The following is a 26,168-nucleotide window of genomic DNA, read 5'->3' as shown; positions in this document are numbered from 1 at the left end:
GTTCTTTGTACAGTGAGTACACAATGATGGCTCCTCAACAGTCTTTGTACACACACCCTTCCAGTGTTCATGTAGTACATGTACATGTACATTGTACATGTATGTACTCGTTATGGCCTTGGGCTGTGCCAACACTTTATACATGTACAGTACATGTTATTTTATGTACATGTACATGGTAATCCTTGAGTTAGCTAAGGATATGACAGATCACAGAGGTGCAACTGTAGGACAAGGCCTGTGTGTCACTTTACTCTGCTGAGCATGTACAGAGTAGGACTGAACCCATTCCTGCATCCATTCAATAAGCTTTCCTCACTCACCGCTCCAATCAAATACACTAGAAGAAAAACTACACAGAGTGACTGTCTGATCATGGCATAGAGTCTGAGAACTGGAACTGGAACAAGGAAGAAATAATGGAAATGTTCATATAGGCCTGGGTGTGAAAAAAATCAGACTCAAGTCTGAGTCCTTTGGCAGCAGAACTATTTACACATTGTTGAGCAAGCTAGTAAACCTATTCATTCGATCCAAGCTTCCAATCAATTATATTTCTAGTTTCAAGGGACTCAAAAAGATCACCACTGTACTTCTTCCTAGAGTTGGCTTTCCTTTTTGTTGTCATTTTTCTCAGATCCAGCCAATTTTTACTTGACAGTACAATGTATAACCTCCTAAAATCAAGAGAAGAGTGTTTCCACTGCAAGCAGTCTGGTGACTTCTTCAAACTTGAACTTACTTGATATAACTGTCTTTCCCTCTGGCAAGGTTGGACAAGGCAAAAGCTGCTGATTGCACAACACTGGGTGCTGGAGACTGACACAGAAGAAGGGAAGAAATTAATAAAAACAGACAGAACAAAATTTGTAACAATGACTTACACCAAGAGGGAAATCCAAAGGGGTACCTAGGATACTTATTATACCAGTACACCATATCAGAGACAAGATATCGATAATTAATAATAATAATCTATAAAACTGCTGCAACTTCCAAATAGCATAAATGGGAATTCACAACCAGGAAATCAGAGACAAGATACTGGTAACTGCAGGCTCTATAAAACTGCTGCAACTTCCAAATGGCATAAATGGGAATTCACAATCAGGAAATCAGAGACAAGATACTGGTAACTGCAGGCTCTATAAAACTGCTGCAACTTCCAAATGGCATAAATGGGAATTCACAACCAGGAAATCAGAGACAAGATACTGGTAACTGCAGGCTCTATAAAACTGCTGCAACTTCCAAATGGCATAAGTGGGAATTCACAACCAGGAAATCAGAGACAAGATACTGGTAACTGCAGGCTCTATAAAACTGCTGCAACTTCCAAATGGCATAAGTGGGAATTCACAACCAGGAAATCAGAGACAAGATACTGGTAACTGCAGGCTCTATAAAACTGATGCAACTTCCAAATGGCATAAATGGGAATTCACAACCAGGAAATCAGCTTTTCCCGAGGAAAATTGAATGTCTAAAAACAACACTTCCTGACCAATAGGTTGCTCTTCTATTCAACCCTAATCCACCCCAGGCTTTTTCTTAGCCCCCCTGCTGAGTCTACGAGACTCCACAGGTGACAAAAAGTCTCACACCAATAATCCCATGCCATGCATCAACCAGAGGAAGGAATCTTTCTGAGATCACTGTCTCATATCACCCCATCCAAGTGGCAGTGGCCTAGCTAGGATTTTACTAGTGGGGAGCACAAAGGGACACCAGCATCTTATGGGGGGGCCAGCTTTCAGTGGTGTGGCTTTTTGGGGGCAAGTTTTTGTTAGCCTTGTTCAATATCTATTCATCCGTTTTTTTTCAGTAGGGAGCACCTGGGAAGGGGGTGGCACCTGTAATTTGGGGGGGGGCACATGCCTCCTCCCCCGGCCCCCCTTGGCTATGCTGAGTGGAGCATTCACAGTAATGGATGCCCCTTGATTTCAGATGGTCAGGGTTAACCAAACTCTCATAATAAAAGCCAACCCCCCCCCAAAAAAAAACCCCTTCTCCCACAACTCCCCTAAAAATTGGAAAAAGGACTCCATGGAACATCACACAACCAAACTTTATTATTTGTGTTAGGACACATATTGCCAGTTACATGTACAATTACTGCTGCTTTCACATGGTCTGTACACACATGTATATATGTACAGCGAAACACTACATGTTTTTAAATAAAAAGTTCATTTGTCCTTCATTCTATTCCATCCACTGGGAGAGTGCTGTCATGAAGTAGGCACTACATAGCCATGTTAAATACTTGATATATTCTGACAATTACTGAATATGAATCAAACAATATTTTCAATCCCCACTGACAGTGCAGATTGTCATACCTCTGTCTTGGATGCTGTCTGTTCATTGGCCCAGAACGATCACATGTGAACGATCACGACATGACTCGCCGTGAGACATCTCATTCTGCCAAGAGCACGTGCATGTCCACATGTATGAGACAGAGGAGCTTCGAGAAGTTCAAGAGCAGCCCTTGTTGCTCATTTAGTCAGTTTTGCATGGTACCCATGATACATTTTGTGAATAAGTTACCAGGGAATTTTATCAATGGTCTCACTCATACATAACAGACTTGTTCCTATGCCCATAGCGTATAAAGTAAAGCAGGAACCGCTAACCAGACTACATGATTGTACTCACTGGTACCCGCACTACTTTCACATTAAAGTGTACACAATTTAATAAAGTGGGGGAACAGTGCATTCACTGGCGATATCATTTATGTCTGTTATGTTAATTACACAGTTTGACAGTAGGCCTATCATCTTCAGAACTTCTGAAATTCAGAACTCGTTTCTTTGGATAAATTCCTCAGCCTCATCAATGTCAATGTCATATCCCACATCACTTAGTCAATAATTGTTAAATGTCAACCCTACCCAACTGTCACCACTTGTTTTTACTTGGATTAATTTCCTCCTGACATGAGGAACAAAGTGACAAAGTACACCAACAGCAAATCCCTCACTTGACAAAGCCATTTTCAGCAAATGTGCTGGAAAAACTTTCAAATCCATGATGATGTTTTCTTCAAAACCAAACAGGAAGGAAATTTTTCGTTGCATTCAAAATGCTCTAAAAAGTTTCCAAAATGAGACAAAACAAATAAATCAAGGAAAATAAAGGTAAAAAGAACAGACACAACAAAACTGCAAAGTCATAGTTTTGCATGATCTTTTCTTTAATAGTCTAGTCATTAGCTGCATTAAGATATATGTACCCTGGGAAGATTTCCTACATGGAAATTTAAACAGGAAGCAAAAAGATCGGCTGTTTGATCATTTCTGCAGCCCCATATAGGAATTATTATTTATTATTAGTCTCCCCATCTGTCTAAGTGATGAAGGATGTGGATAAAACTAAAAAAAGAAAATTATCAATGTACATATAGGCAAACTGTTGCACGAATTTCAATTTAAGAAAGAACTTTGGCACTATTCATTCTCCTTGTTGATATAACATATTATTAACCATACACAATTGTTAAAATGTACGAATGTATAGATATATCCAACACAAAAGCTTTAAAATGAACACATACATGTGTCTTTAAAAAAGAAAGGAAATGTAGATCCAAAACTTGGCAAAGTTTTTCATAAATTCCCCCCCCCCTTGAGGTTGGGGAACTGGAAGTCTCCAAAATCAGCAACTCAGAAATATCAGGATGTCAAAAATTGGTGATCTTCCTGAAAGGCCCCAAATATCTGGCCTAGGGCAAGCTGGCGATCAAGCTGGCAATCAAGCTGGCACTTGTTCAACATTTTTGAGCTGGGTAAATTGGGTCTGTCAGCCTTTTAATACAGCAATTATAAGTCTCCTGGAACAACTGCACGAGAAATCTATTTAGGATACACCACCCACCAGACTGCACCCATATATGTACATCATACACATCAACTGTATTCAACAGTTTGAATATAACATTCCAAAATATCACAATCACTAACACTTGTAAGATACCACCTACTATAGTAAATGTAGTCTCAGAGCTCATTCCTACTTTTCCAATCCAAATCTTCACAAACATCCAATCCAGGTTAAGCTGGCATGCTGTTGATAGATTCAGGACTGTAAATGCAGCAACTATTACTGAACATATATGGACAGCTACTGTCATGGAACCGTCAAGTGGAAAAGTTTGCTCAGCACAGATAAAATTCTTTTTTAGCAGTCAAAGAGATTACCAGCCAAAATTTGATACTGTGTAAATTTCTTGTGGCTAGTTTCCGGCAGATTTTTGTTCAAGCAGTGTTTTCTGCTTATACTAGCTCATTGAAATTTGGCTGTACTTTTGGTACAAGAGAGTAGAACTGGTTCATTGCGTCGTGGGGGGTTTTTGGTAGTTCAAAATGCTTCCTGGTTATAAAAATGCAAAAAAGGAAAAATCTCAATAGGTAAATAACTCAGTCATGACGCACTGTACGCACGTATGTGCATTGTCATGCAACATTATGTGTGCAATTAGAAAATTAAGGTACGTGTATGCACTACAAAAACTTCCTCCCAAGACAAAGCATCATATCAAAGATCTTTGAGTCAACTTTACTCCACATGAAGTCCCCTCAAAAAATCAGCATTTCTGATGATTTAAAATACCTGCTTCATCATCAAGCACTTCACGAGTAAGTAGATTTAGTCTTTAGTTCCTGACAAGCTGTCACAAGAACAGTAAGTGGATATTCATTAGAGAATAATAAAGAAAATGTTTGGTTTGACATAGTAAAAGTAAAACCTCAAGATTTTTTAATAGAAACAGAATGGGGATAATATAGTTTCTGAGGCTATGAACAGATAAAACACACATTGGCCATATTAGGGCATGATTTGAACTGTAGTCACAAAAGTTGACAGTAACCAAACGTACTTATTCACAAGAATTCAACCATTTGAGAGCCCTTTCTCAAAACCGTCAAATCTTTTACCATCATGACAGAATCCAGATTTTCAATTCTGCTATCATTCTGACAGCCTTTCATCTGAGCTTCAGAGCTTTTGCAGATCATCTCAGAAATCAGAATCCTCCCCGTCCGAGACTGAGGTCTCAACCCTCTCCCGTTGGCTGTTGGGGAGATTTGCATATTCTCCTCCGCCGGCGTATTCTTTCCCATTCTCCTGTAACTTATACATTGTTACAGGTGGGACATTTTTCGCTGCTTCTGCATCCTCCCCATCAGAGACACTAATGATGCTTTCCACCCTTTCCCGACGACTGTTGGGGAGATTGGCGTATTCTTGGCTGGGCTGTCCTCCGACAGTGTTCTCCACTCCGTGTGTGATTCCTGCTGCATCATATTCTGTAGCACCTGTGTCCATGAGTGCAGGCATGCCTCCTCCATGCTTAGTCTCATCCCTGATTCCTGATTGAGGTTCCAGTTCAAGATCCATGGGGCCTGGAAGATTATCTGGGGCAACATCTCCATGGAATGGGCTGGAGATGGCCGGACCAGTGTCTTCAACTCCCATCTTCCCTGAACGATCCCAGCAGCAGGCAAGGATACAAGCCACACCGATGATGAGTGTGAGAAGAATGAGTCCACAGATGCCAATGATGATGTATACGGCCGTGGTCAGGCTTTCAGTTGGAGGAATTGTTGTCGAGGGCTCTGTCTCAGAAGGAGAGGTTGCCGTCTCTGAAGTCAACAGTCCCATGGAGTTCTCAGAGGGTGCCTGTGTGGTCTTGATGGTGGATTCCTGAGATGTTGTTAGTTCAGGGGTTGTGGGTTCGAAGGTTGTGGGTTCGAAGGTTGTGGGTTCGAAGGTTGTGGGTTCGAAGGTTGTTGGCAGCAGGGATTCTTGCGTTGAGTTTCCAATGTCAGTTGTGTTGATTTGAGAATGACCGGTAGAAAAGAGGAGCACAAGCAACAGACAGCACCACCGCCAAGAAGCCATTTTTGTCATCAGGGTTTCAGAGTAGAGAATTATTACCAACTTTTTCAAAAGCTGAGATAATGAAGGAACAGATCTCGAAGAAAAATGTGTACAATTTTCTTTTTCTAACGTTTGAGACGGTAACACTCTTTATGCTTCCACTAAAGACAAGCAAAGATGTACTCCGACATCACAAAGTCCCAAGAATGTTAAACTGAGCATCTGAAAGAGTAAGTTTACATTTTCAAACTAGACTGGCATCTGGCTAGACAAAAATTCCAACTTACTTCCTCATGCTGAAGCAAACCAGAACATGGGTGCCACTAAAGATCTACTTTTGAAGCGTAACGCTTATTGAAACTTTACAAAAGGTTAAGCCTAGCATTTCAACAATCACTGTGTAGTATGTACGTGCAGCGAGATTTAACATTCTGATATACATGCCTCTCTAGAATTTTAGAATTTCATCCTCTTTGTATTTTTCTCTCCAATAGCGAACAGGGTACGCAGCACTAGTCTTCCTGGGAATGCTTAGGACTGGGGTTATTGGGGTCAAATTCTGGTTGGCACGTTGGAGAGCAACAGGTAGCTATGGGCACTCTTGCGTGTCCTATCAATTTCTCCACAAAATTATTCAATTCCACCCGGATAACAACTAGTGAGGCCATTCCTCCTAAATGACAATGTCAAAGTACCAACAATTTTTTCTTTTTTTTTTTAAAAAGTAGAGTTTAACAAGGAAAAAAATGAAAAAAAGGGAAACAAAAGCTATTGGACACAGGAATTTATACAATGTTTTTCAATTCTCAGTTGCATGTACACGTCAGGAAACCTTGCATGCATCTCTAACAGCAGAGTACATGAACATAAAATTAACTTGTCCTGATCATTTGGTTTTTGTTATTTGCTCTTCAATTAACTGGTCAACAGGGTAACCTTTCTGAGGAAAAACACAGTGAATAACCAAGATCCTGCTAAGCCCTACAGTTCTGGCCACGAAACCTTCTTGTGAGTGGGGGAGGGGCTACAGGTGACATCTTGAATACACACCACACTCTTAACTTTAAAAAAGCTGAGAAATTCAAGCTGGTGGCAACTGAAGACTGGACACAGCCCAAACAATTTGTCTGCCTCTTAACAATGTACTTGTACATGTACATTGCAATCACCAATATACACATAGGTTAGAACTCACTGCATGTAATATGTGCTGGTGTTTCCTCGGCAAGACAATTTACCACAGTTCCTTCTTCCTGTCCAGAAGTATCAATGGGTATCGCCCCGTCAGCAAGGGAAGATAACTTACTGCACTGATCTTGAGCAGCTGCAGAACACTTATCTTACAGCCCAATGAACAGGGGTAATAGTAACTGTAAGATTTTGAATCCTTCGGTAACACTTATTAAGGCAGATGACTACTGTGCTTCTTGCTATTATGACTGAAATGCTGTAATTTTGTTACAACTGAACATACGGCTCTATCTGTGGACTGAGCAAGCCATGCTGACAAGTTGGCAGTCTCCAAAGTTCACACACTCAGTCTGCAGGAGTGGTATTTTGGAATGGTTACAGCTTCAAACTCCATTAAATATTTTAAACAAAATGTTAGATTAAAGATTTGACTTTACGATAAAAGCCCTCAATAAACCGGCCTTACGCTAACTTTTTTCTCCTGGCTGGCCCACTGGGCTAGTTAACTAGATATTTTACAAGCCCACCATGAGTTTTGCAAGCCCATATATAAAAAAAAGAAAACGCTCTCTTTGCTCCATCTTTCTCCTCATTTGGGTTGAATTGCCACATTTTGCTTGCTTTTAGGACCTCCGAACGTGAACAAGAAAAAAAAAATTCCCAATCAAACGGGGGTGTTGTTTGCACACGGCTTTGTGTGGAATTTGTACCAAACACTTTCAAGGACTCCTGCGATGCCGAGTATAGCTAGCTGAAGCCAGTTAAGGTTAGGAAAATGGATAAACAATGTGAACGAGAAGTGTGCAAGTGCGGTACCGCGCCATACCGCGTGCTATGCTATATACTACAACCCACCAGTCTACTCTGTTTGTGGCGTTCACGGTCGCTGATCGCCCTATTGCGCAAGTATCACGTTTCAAAAACACAAATAAAAACACATACACACAACTCAGTTTTTGTGATCATGTATAAATTATCACAGAAAGCATATATATTTTGATCTAAATTTTAAAACAGGTAGGCTTAATACTGAACTTTTCACTAGTTGCCCGGGCAACCGAGGAACCAAGTTTAGGTAGCCTGGAGTATTTTTCGCAACAATTTGTACGTCAGGGTATTACTATTTTGAGGCCTGATAAAACTAATGCCTGTTTATTGTGCGTACACTCACTAGCTGTGCGCAGGTGCACAAGTTGAAGGGAAAATCCCCCAAAATTTTGGAACCTGAGTAGCACAATGAAATCATGCCAGCCATGGTTCACAGCATTTAGTCTGTACCCTCTAAAGCAACAAATAATTTTTCCTCAGTGTACAGATAGCATTTGTGGCCAACACAAAAGGCTATAGAAACCAGGGATGTATACAACCTGTGCCTTTTACATGCATGTATAAGGAAGTACTGGTCCAGATGTATGTTAGCATCATTTCCAAATTTGGACTGAAAAATGGAAAGCTCTGCGTAGCAGATGCATTTCAATTGTTTACCAGTTCAGTACTTGATGCTCGAATATACTAGCAGTAAACAACTGCCTTCTTGGGATATCACCACAATTGACCTTTCTCCAAACCTAAAGCTCAAGTTTGAAGTCACATTGAATTCTTGCCATATTGAGATACAGCAACAAAATTCTAAACAAGATGGCTCCTGCCTTGGGAACTCTACACCTGCAGCTTTTGATTGGTTTCTTGTGCACTGCACATTGTCAATCCCAGGTTATTGTGACAGTCACTATCAACGGACAAACAGGAGTGGTTGATGGTTTTGAAGGCGACAGTATTGAGCTCCTTTGCCAGGTGCAAAACCTGACGGGCCAGGCTGTTGTTTGGTCCAAGGGATCGACACAAATCACGCCTCAACCTGGGAAATACAGTCTGACGTCTAATGAAACTGAAGGAAGGTTTACGTTGACCATTGTGAACTTGACACGCACAAATGACCGAGGAACATTTAACTGTGAAGTAGGTGGCATTGGATCATCAATAGTAGGCAGCGTTGGGGTGCGGGTCAACTACTTCCCTGACGCTGGGAATCCAATGTGCTTTGGTCCAACGGTGATAGAAGAAGGTACTCCTGCAGTGTTCCGGTGTGAGAGCTTACCAGGTGAGCCACTCATTGAAGGTGAGTGGCTGCGTGATGATGGGAGAGTTGTAGAGGCCGACAATATCAAGACTGGCCTACCTATTAACAATATGATAAGTTTTGAATACACAATTATGCCCTCTCCACTTGACATTGGCATCAATGTGACGTGCAAAATATCCAGTGTACTCTCCTTTCCTGGGAGGACATCTTCCTGCACCATTGGACCCTTGGTTGTTAAATTTTCTCCCCGTGATGTTTCCATCACCAACACAACTTACTCACAAGATAATGTGATGTACGATGCCATAACCTGTAGTGCTATTGCATACCCACCAAACATCTCCTACAGTTGGAGTTTCAACACACCGCTGGACCCATCCCAACAGACACTGACCGATGGCAACCAGACTCTGGTCATTCTCAATATCACCTCGTGCAAGGCCACGATAATAGCGACGTGCCTTGCCACTAACAAAGTAGGGAGTGAAACAGCAAACTTTACTGTCTGTGAACCCCCACCTCCGACCACCACAGAAGTCACCACACAAGAGGAAACAACCACTGCGACTGAAGAAACGGAAGCCCATATTACAATAACTTCTGTGAATCCATTTTCAGTGGAAACTGAGCCCCAGATGACAACAGATAACATGACTATGGTGAGACCTCAGGCTTCCATCCTGACCCCTGCACTGTATGCCATCATTATCTGTGGAGCCTGCATAGTCCTTGTTTCCGTCATCGGTGTGGCTTTTCTCTTTACGCAAAAAAAGAGTAACAAGGATAATATGGATGACGATGGGACTGCGGAAGTAGCATTTCAGGTGAGGAACGTGAGGGCCTTGTCAATTGCCCTCTTTGATGGAGGTGACGAAATGCAGACCGAAATGATGATGGCTAATCGTGCCTTCCAAGCTGGGGATGAGATGAGCAAGAATGAACAAGATTGTCTTGATGCTCTGCAGGATAGTTCTGTGAACTTTCATCCTCCAGGAGATGTTACCCCTGATGTCATCTCACCGGAGAGTGCTTCTGTTGACGAGGCACCAGAGCTGTCTTCAGCAGCAGAGCAAGAGGAAACTCCATCTGAGGACAGCAGGAGCAACGCCGATCACAGTCCCCACAAAGCTGAAGCCAATGCTACCCTGGACGACGGAGATGAGTGTGATGAAATGTTTGCTCCACCCATTGAAGAGGAAGCCCAGGCCTACCAGCCCGACCCCAGGAAGAGCCTGGTCCAAGAAGCACTGCTGGCAGTCCAGATAGACAAAACAAACACTGCTGGCTCAGCCAGAGCAGGACACAAGGTTACCCAAGAAATGGAAATCTGAACTATCCTCATTCCACAGATGATGGAATGACAAGCAAAAACAGATACAGTGACTGGAATCACCAGAAGTAATTGAATTAAAGCTAATATTTCTGTTTGAGTGTTTTGATGAGAGAAATTCAAAAGAATTATGGTTGAAATAACTATGATAAAAAGTAGAGCAATATTTACAAATAAATCATTTGGGAGACATTTTGTGGTAAATTTTTCAGCATTAGGGAGACATTGGCTTTTAGGGAGACATTTCAGTGTCTCCCTATTTTCAAACTACCAGAAGGAGGCCGAATGTTATTGTCCATATTTTGAGAGATGATAGATTAGGGTCTAAAATGAGAACATACAAAGTTTTGTTCAGATCAAACTAGGGAATATTGAATTATGGGACAGTAAAGTGGAAATATTTTGTGCACGTTCTTATGGGAATGTCTCCCTAATGACCCATTAGCGGTAATTACAATTACGGTAACATGCATTTTAGTTTACGAGGATTATGCGACATCAATTTGTGCTTTGGCATTAATTAAATAAGATTTGGTAAAAAAAGTACAGTTAGATTTTACAAGTGAAACATGATGCGGACAATTATTTGTTAGCAAAAAGATTGTTACCATGTTTCAGTGAACTATATACACAGAAAAGAATCCAACAACTCTAAAAGACAAATAGACTTTATTCACAAATCTGGCAAAATAAACTGAAAGGTTAACTTTCATTTTGGGAACCTAAAAGTAATAATAAAAGAAATGAAATAAAATGAAAGCTCATTCCAAACTAATGCCGTGCATGTATATGCTGATGAACGACTCAAAATTTGTGATTAATTATATTAATTGTTTTAAACCAGTTTTTGAAAAAATGAAAGTGAGGCTTGGAACTCAAACAGTCTAGCATTACCAAACTAAGCAGATTGCTATAAAAATGATGAATTCAGGAAACATCATTGGATATGGCTTCACCGTGAATAAGGTCTATTCATAAAAAGTGAGAAAAAAAATGTAGTTTTATAAAAGATTTGTAAATTTATCATTTTTAACTTTTAAAGCGTTGTTGTTCAGAGTTTTATAAAGACATGCTGCCCATTTCTTGTTTTGCTAAATATTTTTCTTCTTAAAACCCTTTATTTTTAGGAAATGCATAACTGCCCACTTTTTAAGGAATTGAAAGCAGCAGCATTCTTGGGGAGGTATCCAATCACCATTTTTCTTGTGGGGTCGTGGATTCTTCTGTGGATGAAAATATTTGAGTCATTTGTGGGGAAAAAATTCATTCTGCCCATCCCCCTCCGACTGAAGACCTGGATACATCACTCAAGAGTGGTCCTGAGAAGGACCTGGATGTGAACTCCATACTTGATTGATCTTGTTTTTTTAATTGATTAATGTGTCGAATGTTTAGTTATATTTTCCTATTTGGTTAAGAAAACCAATTCTAAGAGGCTCAAGAAAGCAGTTAGGGTAAACGGTCAAAATCTTTCAAACTAAAGATCTCAAATACTCCATGACTGAAAAAACAAAGCTATTTTGGATTTTCCCAACTGGTAATCAGGGGTTCTTTAACGGAACTAATCATGAGTTTAAATGTCAGTAGTGCATATCTCTCATAATTATCAGAGTTCTATACATGTATATATGCTACATGTACATTCATATCAGAGAACTTCCTTATAATTGCAAGAACCTTCAATAATTGTTTGCTTAAAGGGTTTGCCATGCATTTACAACACTGAAGTCAAATGACTTTAAGTACTCTTTTCTGTATATATGAATCTTTTGCTGCTTATCTGCAATGTATTATGCAAATTTTAAACAATGTTCAGAATTTAAGTGTACCTTAACTGACATTGTTAATAAATGGATACTCAGCTTCAAAATTGATTGTCATACATGTATCTCCAGACTCAATGTATTCACAAATTATTCTTGCAATTGAAAATGTTCTTTGCCTACACATATCCCTGTTCATTCACTGTGCATGATGCACATGAAGTAGCTGTTACACACTGGACTGTACACGAACATATACATGTACATGTACATGTACATGTACATGTACATTCCCAATGTTCACTCATACATGTGCATGTATACACCCTAATGTTTGCAAATGACTGTCAAGCAATGCCAGTCAGCACACAATGAACTCATTTGCATACCAAATCCCACCCCTTCTGCAGCTGTACCAGTACTGGCTTTTGATTGGTCCAATGTGGCACACTTTCAGTGTCACTCAATAAACAAGGCAAGTGGGTGTGGGTTTGTTGAGTGTGCAAGCAACTAGGACAGAGAAAGAGGCAGTCTTCCCTTGACTACCCTCAATATTCTGAGGAAATAAAGTTGAATTGAAAAACAAAACGGCAATGGCTTAAATGCCTGGTATGAACTGAAAGAAATCTGGAAGGAATATGATGAAAAAAACCTAACCCTGACCACAGTCATCGGTAATAATTGCACAGAATTAGCACCAATCTTAACTACATCCAAGTTACTGAAGCATCAGACCCCCAGTAGGTTTTGCAGGACCCCTTTCGACAAGCACTGGGTAAAGTTGGATTTCAATGTTCTCACACGTAAGTAACAAAAGAGTTATTCATGTGCAAAGCTACAAAAAGTTAATTCTTTTTGACAGCATTACAATGACTCACCAGGAGTACAGTCCTGCACAGACTTCTTTTTATTACCCAAAGTATGCACTTTCAAAGGCACGCATTCTTAAAGGTACAGAGACCAACTTAAAAACCATCCGAAAAACAACCCTCTAAAATGTTGTTCAAACTCAGTTTAAAGACAGCAATGAAACGTAACTTATTGGGAAGTTGCAAGTGGGTTGGCATGCAGGCCTTTTAAAGTAAAAGATAAAAGAAGGCAATTACCAAAGATGTGTCAAACTTAAGACGTTAAGAGACACAGAGATATTGGGTGTTTTCTAGAGTATCCACAGAGCTACAAGCACCCTCCCTAAGATTTTGAGCATTTTTGCAATTTCCTGAAATGGACATACATGTGTACACATGAATAATCGTCAACTTAGGGAGCTATTTGGAAAATAATAGTGTAAAGAACTTTTCATGATCAGTTCAACGAAAGAATTGCAAAACAGCAAATAAACATCTGCCTGTATTTCTTTTCATTGGGAACCATACAAGTGCCAATCTCCTTAAAATGTTCAATAAGGGAAAATTGCTGAAGGTGAGCTTTAAATAGATTTGTAAATTTTCTCATAATGAAGAATTAAGTGGCCTTGGAATCAGTATTCTAAGTGAAGCCTGGAATTGAGGTCAAGAGGGGAGTCAAGCAACATCATCACAAAGCTGACAACACTTTGGTTTATTTCATAACCTGGCATAACTAACCTTTTGGTCTGCTGTCATTCAAACTTGCAGGCATGGCCAAGCTATCATGCATAAACCAGGATACAGAGCAGGAAATAACTCGCATTTTCAAATGAGAATTTCAAAAAATTTCAGCTATCGCCAGTTCAGGAGTTGATGAGATTGGGACTTCATCATCAGGCAAGGAATAAACTGCCTTCTGATTATTTCTTTCAGACTAGCCTTCCTGCAAGCCTCAAGCTCCATTCAAAGCATTTTGCATTCTTGTGGCGCAGGAGCACACCGTGATATACAATAACATTTGAAACTTAAAAGAAAGATGGCTCCAGCCACTGGAAATCTACGTCTCCAGTTTGTTATTGGTTTCATCAGCGCCACACTTTGTAGCTCTCAAGGGGTTACAGTGACTCTCACTACCATTGATGGCGATACAGGAGTGGTTTCTGGCACTGAAGGCTCCAGTATTGAGCTCCTTTGCCAGGTGCGAAACCTGAATGACCAAGATGTTGTATGGTCCAAGGGCTCTTCACTAATCACAGCCCAGTCTGGGAAGTACAATCTGGCATCTAATGAAACCTCAGGCAGGTTTATATTAACCATACTGAACTTGACACGCACAAGTGACGGTGGTACGTATCGCTGTGCAGCAGGACGTGTAAGAGGGAGCATTTTGGTACAAGTCTACTTCTTTCCTGATGCCAGTAATCCAATGTGCAGACCTGTAGGACCGTCTGTCATAGAAGAGAGCACCCCTACTGTGCTCCGATGCGACAGCCAAACCGGGGAGCCACCTGTTGATGTTGAGTGGTCTCGCAATGGGAGAATCGTGTTCGATACTACTATCACGACAGGCTCATCAGGTGGCTTGACAAATTCTGAATACACAATCATTCTCTCCCCAAATGACGACGGGGTCAATGTGACATGTATAATATCCAGCACTGTCTTTCCTGGGAGGACATCTTCCTGCACCATTGGACCCTTGGTTGTTAAATTTTCTCCCCGTGATGTTTCCATCACCAACACAACTTACTCACAAGATAATGTGACGTACGATGCCATAACCTGTAGTGCTATTGCATTCCCACCAAACATCTCCTATAGTTGGAGTTTCAACACACCGCTGGACCAATCTCAACAGACACTAACCGACGACAACCAAACTCTAGTCATTCTCAACATCACCTCATGCGAGACCAAAATTATAGCGACCTGCCTCGCCACAAATGATGTTGGGAGTGGAATGGTAAATTTCACTCTATGCAAACCCCCATCTCCGACCACCTTGGATGTCACAACAACGAATGAAATGATTACTGAGACAACAGTGGCACCTTCCACTCTACCGAGGGGGACGACCACTGACATGAGAGAAGTGTCCTCAGAGCCAGCTTCTGAGATCTCTACAAGTGTCCTGACTACAACAGCCTTCGTGAACACAACAGAGCGTGAACCCAGTGGCCTGACCCCTGCCTTGTATGCCGTCATCATCTGTGGGGCGATCATAATCCTTACTTTGGTCACTGGTGTGGCTTGCTACATAGTAAAGCGCCGCAATAACACAGATGACCGCGAGACTGAAAAAGAGCTGGTCGAGAGGAATGTGAGGGCCTTATCCATCACCCACAAAGATGAGGACAATGAAGACCTGGCTGAGGTGGGGATGACCATTGCAACGTTTAAGCAAGAAGGTCCTGAGAGTCCAGATGAGCAGAAATATGAAACCGTTGAACCACCACAAGCTACCACAACTCCTGATGCCTACCCTGAAGACAACTAGATTGAGGCAACTCTTGTCAAACGGCTCTCAAGAGAACATCATAAATTACAGGTAATCTATGACAAAGATATGCCTTTGATATGCTCGAAGTCTACAGCTTAAGTCTAGGTGACTTGTGATGGATTTGCAGGGTCTCGTGGTGGACTCAACTACCACACTGGTCTTAACAAGGCATAAGGAGAACCTCCAACATTTGCTTCAAAAGATAAACAGTAGAAAAAGCAATTTCCTCACAGCAAATGAACGACAAATATAACTTGATTTAGGACAAAACAAGGATGAGCAGACAGTCACCATGACGATGGAGCAAATGACGCCACTAAAGACAAAGATAAAGATGAGGAGATGGTATGTAAACTACTAGCAGGCACTTTTTTACTTTTCCGCACTGTCTACAGAAAAAAATCTGCTAGACACAAGATGACTGAGTTCCCAGCTGAAGCTTATTACAAAACATCCTCAGTAATTGGCTGCTATTATGAGGTTCAACAGCCAAAAAGCATCTTTTTGAACATAATTAAAATATACCCCAAAAGAGACTTTTTTTACAGCTTATTCCTACCAAACTGTAAGGATAAATGTGAGATTCATTACTATTCAGTTTGAAAACAATGCTTTAGAAACATTATATTTGCAGTCTGAGGCCTTTTAGATCAATCTGTAATTTCAGAAAAGTTACAATTTTTGTCATAAATCTACGTCTGTATTGTTACTAACATCTTATTTACCCAGATATCCAGTAAGCAGTTTTACATATTCGTAGAATTAGACGCTGCTTAAATTCTATTTGATGCAGCAGTATAGCCAGGATTCTGAGCATGAGGGGGAGGGCGGGACTTCAAGCTAAAGTGGGAGGGGGCTGACTGGATGTTGGACTTATACATGTGCACAGTCATGATTACATTAGGATATGCATGTGTACTGTTTCCAAAATGCAAGTAGGGGGCAACTGGGGGTGTGTACCCCCACTGCCCCCCCCACCCCTTAGCCACGCCGCTGATTTGATGTAATGCTACATGTACATGTACACAAGTGGCCACAAATGGCTAGAGTTAAGACAGTCACAGTTGCTGAAGACAACAAACAAAAATACCCTTGAAATTCAAGCCACTACTGCAGTAGTTCCACACTGTTAGGACTTTTGAGAATAAATGCACATTGCAAGTTTAACAACGCCTCTGTTGAACAGTGCCACAGTCAAAATGACATCTCAGGTTACTTTATAAAGCTATCTAGTTTCTTATCGGTGGTTTTTATAAAGCTTAATAGTTGGCCAGGCTTATTAAAAAAAAAGATATCAGTCTGTGGTTCATTTTGTAAGAGATGTATCAATAAAAACATACTGGATTTATTTTCAGGAAAAGCTTTCGAAAGAGGAACAGTCACTAAAATATGGTTTTCAAAGAATTATGCTATTTTTACGCTCAGAAATCTGAATTGTATAAGTAGGTGTAAAATGCTATGCATACAGAACAAATGTACCTGTAGTATAATAATCGTTTAGCTGAAGTACCAATGAAAAATTCTGAAGTGTAGACAATTAACTTTCATTTTCAATTAAATGTAGCTCAATCTTTGACAAAAAAATATAAGGAAGTAGTGAAACACTTGTACTTCTATGTACACTGATATAAGAAGACACAGAAAGTTTGAACTCCCTGGGTATCGGCATATTCAAGAAATCCAAAAACCAGTTGATCGTTGCCAGTTTTTGTGCATGTTCAGAACAGAACACATCCCAAGTCAATACAACAAATCCAAGTATCGATTTTTGGTGGACGATTCTAGGTACATGCATTTCAATTTATTTTAGAGCTGAATTTTTAAATTCAATAGTAATCCACATAATACACCAGGGACTTAAACCAATACACATGTATGGGTGTGTTTTATATGTATTATCCAGAGACAAGTGTTCAACAGGTGTTGTTGCTTTACTAATTTGCATCACATATTCAAGATCCATTCTTTTACCAAGACTATTTTTGTGTTTGGAAAATGTGTTAACTGAAACGTTAGTAGAGCCATTGTACAGTATAAATTTTACTTGATAAATTTGCTTTTAGAAGGATTATGTTTGTAAAAAATGGAAATGATGGGGAATTTCAACAGTGTCAACAGTGAATTAGAACTGAGAATTTCTCAGTGTAATTGTAATAATTACCACTAATGGGTCATTAGGGAGACATTTCCATAAGAACGTGCACAAAATTTTTCCAACTTTACTGTCCCATAATTCAATATTCCCTAATCTGATCTGAACCAAACTTTGTATGTTTTCATTTTAGACTCTAATCTATCAACTCTCAAAATGTGCACAGTAAAATTTGGCCTCCTTCTGGTAGTTTGAAAATAGGGAGACACTGAAATTTCTCCCTAAAAGCCAATGTCTCCCTAATGCTGAAAAATTTACCACAAAATGTTTCCCAAATGATCTATTTGTAAATATTGCTCCATGTACTGTTATGACTGGAATGCTGTGCTTATGCACAAGAGTGTACAAGAGCAGTATTTTGGAATGTTGCAAGTTCAAACTTTGATAAACATTTTAAACCAAATGTTTCGAATAAAAGTTTGACATAACGATAAAAGCAACAAAATTAATGCCTGACTAAGCAATAAGTAACAAATGTTTATCATGAGCTCACTCACTGTGCACAGGTGCTTATGTCAAAGAGAAAACGCCAGAAAAATTTTGGACCCTGAAACACAATGGAAGTCATGCCAGCCATGGTTCACAGGTATTACTGTTCAAGAACCTTTGAAGCAATAAATGCTCCCCCCCTTCAAAACACGAGGTATGGCTAACACAAAAGGCCCTTTGGTGACAATTGATGCAAAGCTATTCCTATCACAAAGTACTTGAACTGTTCCACACATGTAAGCATTTCCAAATAACTACTGAAAAATGGAAAGCTTTGAAGTATGCGAGGCAGTGGCATTGCAACCTTTTGCCAGTTTGGTAGTTCAAGCTCATTACACTACCAGCAAACTGCATTCTTAGGATTTCACTATGCTTCAAGTTTGAAGTCACCTGGAATTCTTGTCCTACTTGAGATACAGCAACAAAATTCTAAACAAGATGGCTCCTGCCTTGGGAACTCTACACCTGCAGCTTTTGATTGGTTTCTTGTGCACTGCACATTGTCAATCCCAGGTTATTGTGACAGTCACTATCAACGGACAAACAGGAGTGGTTGATGGTTTTGAAGGCGACAGTATTGAGCTCCTTTGCCAGGTGCAAAACCTGACGGGCCAGGCTATTGTTTGGTCCAAGGGATCGACACAAATCACGCCTCAACCTGGGAAATACAGTCTGACGTCTAATGAAACTGAAGGAAGGTTTACGTTGACCATTGTGAACTTGACACGCACAAATGACCGAGGAACATTTAACTGTGAAGTAGGTGGCATTGGATCATCAATAGTAGGCAGCGTTGGGGGTGCGGGTCAACTACTTCCCTGACGCTGGGAATCCAATGTGCTTTGGTCCAACGGTGATAGAAGAATGTACTCCTGCAGTGTTCCGGTGTGAGAGCTTACCAGGTGAGCCACTCATTGAAGGTGAGTGGCTGCGTGATGATGGGAGAGTTGTAGAGGCCGACAATATCAAGACAGGCCTACCTATTAACAATATGATAAGTTTTGAATACACAATTATGCCTTCTCCATTTGACATTGGCATCAATGTGACGTGCAAAATATCCAGTGTACTCTCCTTTCCTGGGAGGACATCTTCTTGCACCATTGGACCCTTGGTTGTTAAATTTTCTCCCCGTGATGTTTCCATCACCAGCACAGCTTACTCACAAGATAATGTGACGTACAATGCCATATCCTGTAGTGCTATTGCATACCCACCAAACATCTCCTACAGTTGGAGTTTCAACACACCGCTGGACCCATCCCAACAGACACTGACCGATGGCAACCAGACTCTGGTCATTCTAAACATCACCTTGTGCCAGGCCATGATAATAGCGACGTGCCTTGCCACTAACAAAATAGGGAGTGAAACAGCAAACTTTACTGTCTGTGAACCCCCACCTCCGACCACTACTGAGAAAACAGTGGCACCTTCCACACTTCCGAGGGGAATCACCACGGAGATGAGAGAACTGTCCTCAGAGCCAGCTTCTGAGATCTTCACAAGTCCCCTGATTACAGCAGCCAATGCAAATACAACAGAGCGTGAGCCCAGTGGCCGGACCCCTGCCTTGTATGCTGCGATCATCTGTGGGGCGATCATAATCCTTACTTTGGTCACTGGTGTGGCTTGCTACATAGTAAAGCGCCACAATAACACAGATGACCGCAAGACTGAAAAAGAGCTGGTCGAGAGGAATGCGAGGGCCTTAAACATCACCTACCGGTACAAAGATGAGGACTATGAAGAGCTGGGCGAAGAGGGGATGACCAACACAACCTTTAAACAAGATGGTCCTGACAGTCAAGAGGAGCACACATATGAAACTACCATAAATTCCAGGTAATCGTTGACAAAGGAAGCTTTTGTCACATTTCATTTGAACATGAACAGAGTCTGAGGCTGAAGTCTAGATGACTTGTGATGGACTTGCAGAGTCTTGTGATGGACTCAACTACCACACTGACCTTAACAAGGCAGGGCCTTAGCGAAGGTATTTTTTGTGGGGGGTTGTGCAAGAGTCAGTGTGCCAACTTGTAACTTGTTCACCAACCTCATTTACTACGTCTTCACGCAAACAAACAAACAAACAAACAAACAAACACCCCCAACAACCCAACAAACAAACAAAAATACACATAGGTTTGCGACAAACCAAAATCTTTCTAGTTTCTCAGTTTCAATGAAGCTTATTAGTTTACCAGGCTTACTAAAAAGAGATGCCAGTCTATGGCTAATTTTGTAAAAAATGTATAAAGAAAAAGATACAGGACTTTTTCAAGAAATGCCCTTGAAAGAAGAATCATCATTAAAATATGGTTTTCAAAGAATTATGCTATTTTCATACTAAGAAATCTGAATTGTATAAGCAGGTGTAAAATGCTATGCATACAGAACCGATGTACCTGCAGTATAATAATCATTTAGCTAAAGTACCAATGAAAAATTCCGAAGTGTAGAAAATTAACTTTCATTTTCAATTAAATGTAGCTCAATCTTTGACAAAAAAATATTAGGAAGTAGTGAAACACATGTACTTCATATGTCCACTGATATAAGAAGACACAGAAAGTTTGAACTTCCTGGCAGTACATTCAAGAAATCCAAAAACCAGTTGATCATTGCCAGTTTTTGTTCAGAAGAGAATAGAACCTGAATCAATACAACCAAATCAAGTATCGATTTTTGGTGGACGAGTCTAGGTACAAGCATTTCAATTTATTTCAGAGCTGAATTTTAAATTCAATAGTATTCCACATAATACACCAGGGACTTGAACCAATACACATGTATGGGTGTGTTTTATATGTATTATCCAGAGACAAGTGTTCAACAAGTGTTGTTGCTTTATTAATTTGCATCACATATTCAAGATCCATTCTTTTAACCAAGACTGTTTTGTGTTTGGAAAATGTGTTAACTGAAACGTTAGTAGAGCCACCGTACAGTATAAATTTTACTTGATAAATTTGCTTTTAGAAGGATTATGTTTGTAAAAATGGAAATGATGGGGAATGTCAACAGTGAATTAGAATCACTGAATGCTGAGAATTTCTTAGCGTAATTGTAAGTGTAATTCTTAACCATTTTGAAAAGTTATGATTTTTCTTTACGAAGTGCTGTTTTCATAATTTACCCTTATGAGGGGAAAAGAATCAAGTGCTCACCCTTACTCAGTTTTTTTTTCCAAATGTAAACCAGAAAGGTGTTTGTCAAGGTTTGGTTCCTCTAAACCTGATACATCTTTATGCTTTAGACAAGCAACAGAGTTTGCAAAGGTAAGACAGAAGCACTTTCTATCAATGTAAATTTTTTTTAATATAACTTTTGGTTGTATGACAGAATTACATGTAGTTGGCAAGACATGTGACTTATTTCCCTTGATTTAGATCGAAATATTTTGAGGCTTATGGGAAAATAAAGGCAGAAATGGAAGAAACAGGATTAATAAGGCTGTGCTTGAAAAAGTCTCCAGAGGCCTAAAGCAGTGTATCAAGCTGTGGTGTATATGAGTGTGGGACATGTTTACTTCAATCAAATCCAAACTATCTCTTTACAATGCAAGATTTTAAATGCTCAACAAGAACATTTAACAAAGAACAAGCAGTGACTTAACACATACTTTGGTATGCTATACTGTTTATTGTGCTTTCCACATCTCAATGCTCAACGTGGCCCACTCCTGATGAAAAAAGAAAAACAAATATCTCAGCAAGCGAACAAATTTAACAAAAACTGCAAGGTTGTTTGCTACTAGAACAATCCTCAAAAGTCAAATGAATTTATGTCTGAAATGACTTAATTTCCATTAGCATGACTTCTTAGGCAAAATATGCGGCTTAAGTACCTTGAAAAAATTCTGTCCAAGTTATTTATCAATAATATTCTCAGCTTCAGTTATTGTCACATTATAAAAGTCAATTAATTCACAAAAAAAATTTTTTCAAGAGTAAAAAATTGTTAAAATGTTCTTTTTAAAAATTAATTTTGTAACTACCGGTAAAAATAAAAGTGAAGCAAGTACTGCTCATGTTAGGTTTGGCATGATCACTGATGAAAAAAATCAACCAAGACCAACAGATGTCAAAAAGTAATTACTGCAATTAAGTAATGCAATTTCTCTTTCTTTCGTATTCTTTATTTATAGTAATGTTGTGGTGCTACCCATGTTATTATGCACTAAAATTGTTGCCCTGATGGCTTAACGTCAGTATAATCATTGTTACTTTCCACCCTTAATAATGCAACTTTGATGTGTGTACCTTCTTGGGTTGGTAAACAGGGTGTCCATAAAAAGAAATACAAGACTTGTCAGTTCAAATTTTTTAACACAACAACATCCACAATGCTTCTCTTTTTATGAATTATGTTAGTTGTAGCATTATTTTCCCAAAATGTTGCCCCTGTCAGATTTCTCATGAGCAAGACAACACAAGATCAGTTAATGAAAATTTACCTCATAGTCTCTTAGCAAATCCAAATTTCCTAACAAAAAACTTGTCAGAAAGTCTATGAATACAAATATGTATACTATTTAGAAACTTTGAGAGGCACAAAAATTTGCCTTCATAAGGCACACTCTGACCAACTTTAGTAAATTTTCTTGGGGAAATAGTTTGCCAATGCCAGTTGGGCATCTTTGAAGAAATTATGTGTTTCTTGGGCAAGACAATTTACCACATTCCCTCTCCCCGTCCAGGAGTATCAATGCGTACCCCAGTCAGCAAGGAAAGATGACATATCTTACAACCCAATGAACAGAGGCAAAAGTAATTGTGGCACTTTCAATCCTTTAGCAATACTTATTAAGACTGATAACCATTGTGCTTATTATTCCTGCTAATGGGTCATTAGGGAGACATTCCCATAAGAACGTGCACAAAATTTTCCAACTTTACTGTCCCATAATTCAATATTCCCTAATCTGATCTGAACCAAACTTTGTATGTTTTCATTTTAGGTCCTAAACTATCATCTCTCAAAATATGGACGTAAAATTCGGCCTCCTTCTGGTAGTTTGAAAATAGGGAGACACTGAAATGTCTCCCTAAAAGCCAACGTCTCTCTAATGCTGAAAAATTTACCACAAAATGTCTCCCAAATGATCTATTTGTAAATATTGCTCCATGTACTGTTATGACTGGAATGCTGTGCTTTTGCACAAGAGTGTACAAGAGCAGCATTTTGGAATGTTACAAGTTCAAACTTTGATAAACATTTTAAACCAAAGGTTTCGGATAAAGGTTTGACTTAACGATAAAAGCAACAAAATTCATGCCTGACTAAGCAATAAGTAACAAATGTTTATCATGAGCTCACTCACTGTGCACAGGTGCTCATGTCGAAGAGAAAACCCCAGAAAATGTTGGACCCTGAAACACAATGGAGGTCATGCCAGCCATGGTTCACAGGTATTATTGTTCAATAACCTTTGAAGCAATAAATGCTCCCCCCTTCAAAACACGAGGTATGGCTAACACAAAAGGCCCTTTGGTGACAATTGATGCAAAGCTATTCCTATCACAAAGTACTTGAACTGTTCCACACATGTAAGCATTAGGAAGATTTCCAAATAACTACTGAAAAATGGAAAGCTTTGAAGTATGCGAGGCAGTGGCATTGCAACCTTTTGCCAGTTTGGTAGTTCAAGCTCATTACACTACCAGCAAACTGCATTCTTAGGATTTCATTATGCTTCAAGTTTGAAGTCACATTGAATTCTTGTCCTACTTGAGATACAGCAACAAAATTCTAAACAAGATGGCTCCTGCCTTGGGAACTCTACACCTGCAGCTTTTGATTGGTTTCTTGTGCACTGCACATTGTCAATCCCAGGTTATTGTGACAGTCACTATCAACGGACAAACAGGAGTGGTTGATGGTTTTGAAGGCGACAGTATTGAGCTCCTTTGCCAGGTGCAAAACTTGACGGGCCAGGCTGTTGTTTGGTCCAAAGGATCGACACAAATCACACCTCAACCTGGGAAATACAGTCTGACGTCTAATGAAACTGAAGGAAGGTTTACGTTGACCATTGTGAACTTGACACGCACAAATGACCGAGGAACATTTAACTGTGAAGTAGGTGGCATTGGATCATCAATAGAAGGCAGCATCGGGGTGCGGGTCAACTACTTCCCTGACGCTGGGAATCCAATGTGCTTTGGTCCAACTGTGATAGAAGAAGGTACTCCTGCAGTGTTCCGGTGTGAGAGCTTACCAGGTGAGCCACTCATTGAAGGTGAGTGGCTGCGTGATGATGAGAGAGTTGTAGAGGCCAACAATATCAAGACAGGCCTACCTACTGACAATATGATAGGTTTTGAATACACAATTATGCCCTCTCCACTTGACATTGGCATCAATGTGACGTGCAAAATATCCAGTGTACTCTCCTTTCCTGGGAGGACATCATCCTGCACCATTGGACCCTTGGTTGTTAAATTTTCTCCCCGTGATGTTTCCATCACCAACACGGCTTACTCACAAGATAATGTGACGTACAATGCCATATCCTGTAGTGCTATTGCATACCCACCAAACATCTCCTACAGTTGGAGTTTCAACACACCGCTGGACCAATCCCAACAGACACTGACCAATGGCAACCAGTCTCTGGTCATTCTAAACATTACCTCATGTGAGACCACAATTATAGCAACCTGCCTTGCCACAAATAAAGTCGGGAGTGGGATGGCAAATTTCATTCTCTGTGAACCCCTATCTCTGACCACTACTGAGAAAACAGTGGCACCTTCCACACTTCCGAGGGGAATCACCACGGAGATGAGAGAAGTGTCCTCAGAGCCAACTTCTGAGATCTTCACAAGTCCACTGATTACAGCAGCCAATGCAAATACAACAGAGCGTGAGCCCAGTGGCCGGACCCCTGCGTTGTATGCTGTCATCATCTGTGGGGCGATCATAATCCTTACTTTGGTCACTGGTGTGGCTTGCTACATAGTAAAGCGCCACAATAACACAGATGACCGCAAGACTGAAAAAGAGCTGGTCGAGAGGAAGGGGAGGGCCTTAAACATCACCTACCGGTACAAAGATGAGGACTATGAAGAGCTGGGCGAAGAGGGGATGACCAACACAACCTTTAAACAAGATGGTCCTGACAGTCAAGAGGAGCACACATATGAAACTACCATAAATTCCAGGTAATCGTTGACAAAGGAAGCTTTTGTCACATTTCATTTGAACATGAACAGAGTCTGAGGCTGAAGTCTAGATGACTTGTGATGGACTTGCAGAGTCTTGTGATGGACTCAACTACCACACTGACCTTAACAAGGCAGGGCCTTAGCGAAGGTATTTTTTGTGGGGGGTTGTGCAAGAGTCAGTGTGCCAACTTGTAACTTGTTCACCAACCTCATTTATTATGTCTTCAAGCAAACAAACAAACAAACAAACCCAACAACCCAACAAACAAACAAAAATACACATAGGTTTGCGACAAACCAAAATCTTTCTAGTTTCTCAGTTTCAATGAAGCTTATTAGTTTACTAGGCTTACTAAAAAGAGATGCCAGTCTATGGCTCATTTTGTAAAAAATGTATAAAGAAAAAGATACAGGACTTTTTCAAGAAATGCCCTTGAAAGAAGAATCATCATTAAAATATGGTTTTCAAAGAATTATGCTATTTTCATACTAAGAAATCTGAATTGTATAAGCAGGTGTAAAATGCTATGCATACAGAACCGATGTACCTGCAGTATAATAATCATTTAGCTAAAGTACCAATGAAAAATTCCGAAGTGTAGAAAATTAACTTTCATTTTCAATTAAATGTAGCTCAATCTTTGACAAAAAAATATTAGGAAGTAGTGAAACACATGTACTTCATATGTCCACTGATATAAGAAGACACAGAAAGTTTGAACTTCCTGGCAGTACATTCAAGAAATCCAAA

General features: G+C 40.0%; 2 protein-coding genes across 2 annotated transcripts in view; one reads left to right on the top strand and one right to left on the bottom strand.

Moving 5' to 3' along the window:
* Positions 1 to 26,168, bottom strand: part of LOC110978753 (uncharacterized) — a 73,970-nt gene that overhangs the window by 7,435 nt on the left and 40,367 nt on the right. The window contains exon 6 of the mRNA XM_087141079.1: positions 743 to 819. Coding sequence (XP_086997205.1) covers positions 743 to 819 — 77 coding nt within the window. The remainder of the gene's footprint in view (positions 1 to 742; positions 820 to 26,168) is intronic.
* On the top strand, positions 13,785 to 25,418 carry LOC147798233 (uncharacterized). The gene is made up of 4 exons (XM_087141136.1): positions 13,785 to 15,598; positions 19,033 to 20,090; positions 21,505 to 21,526; positions 24,084 to 25,418. The coding sequence occupies exons 1-4, from the start codon at positions 14,141 to 14,143 to the stop codon at positions 25,416 to 25,418; spliced, it is 3,873 nt and encodes a 1,290-aa protein (XP_086997262.1). The 5' UTR covers positions 13,785 to 14,140.

The sequence above is a fragment of the Acanthaster planci genome, linkage group LG09 (genome assembly GCF_054643075.1).
Source record: "Acanthaster planci isolate LZ-2023a linkage group LG09, COTS_SCS, whole genome shotgun sequence".
Lineage (NCBI taxonomy): Eukaryota > Metazoa > Echinodermata > Asteroidea > Valvatida > Acanthasteridae > Acanthaster > Acanthaster planci.
The sequence above is the reverse complement of the archived record's forward strand: the minus strand, read 5'-3'. Positions and strand labels throughout refer to the sequence as shown.

Bases quoted from the DNA above. Each gene is read 5' to 3' on its own strand.
- LOC147798233 (XM_087141136.1), top strand. From the start codon at position 14,141: ATGGCTCCAGCCACTGGAAATCTACGTCTCCAGTTTGTTATTGGTTTC. The intron at 15,599-19,032 runs TAGATTGAGGCA...CATCAATAGTAG, and splicing joins ATGCCTACCCTGAAGACAAC to GCAGCGTTGGGGGTGCGGGT. The intron at 21,527-24,083 runs GTAAGACAGAAG...TGTCAATCCCAG, and splicing joins AAGCAACAGAGTTTGCAAAG to GTTATTGTGACAGTCACTAT.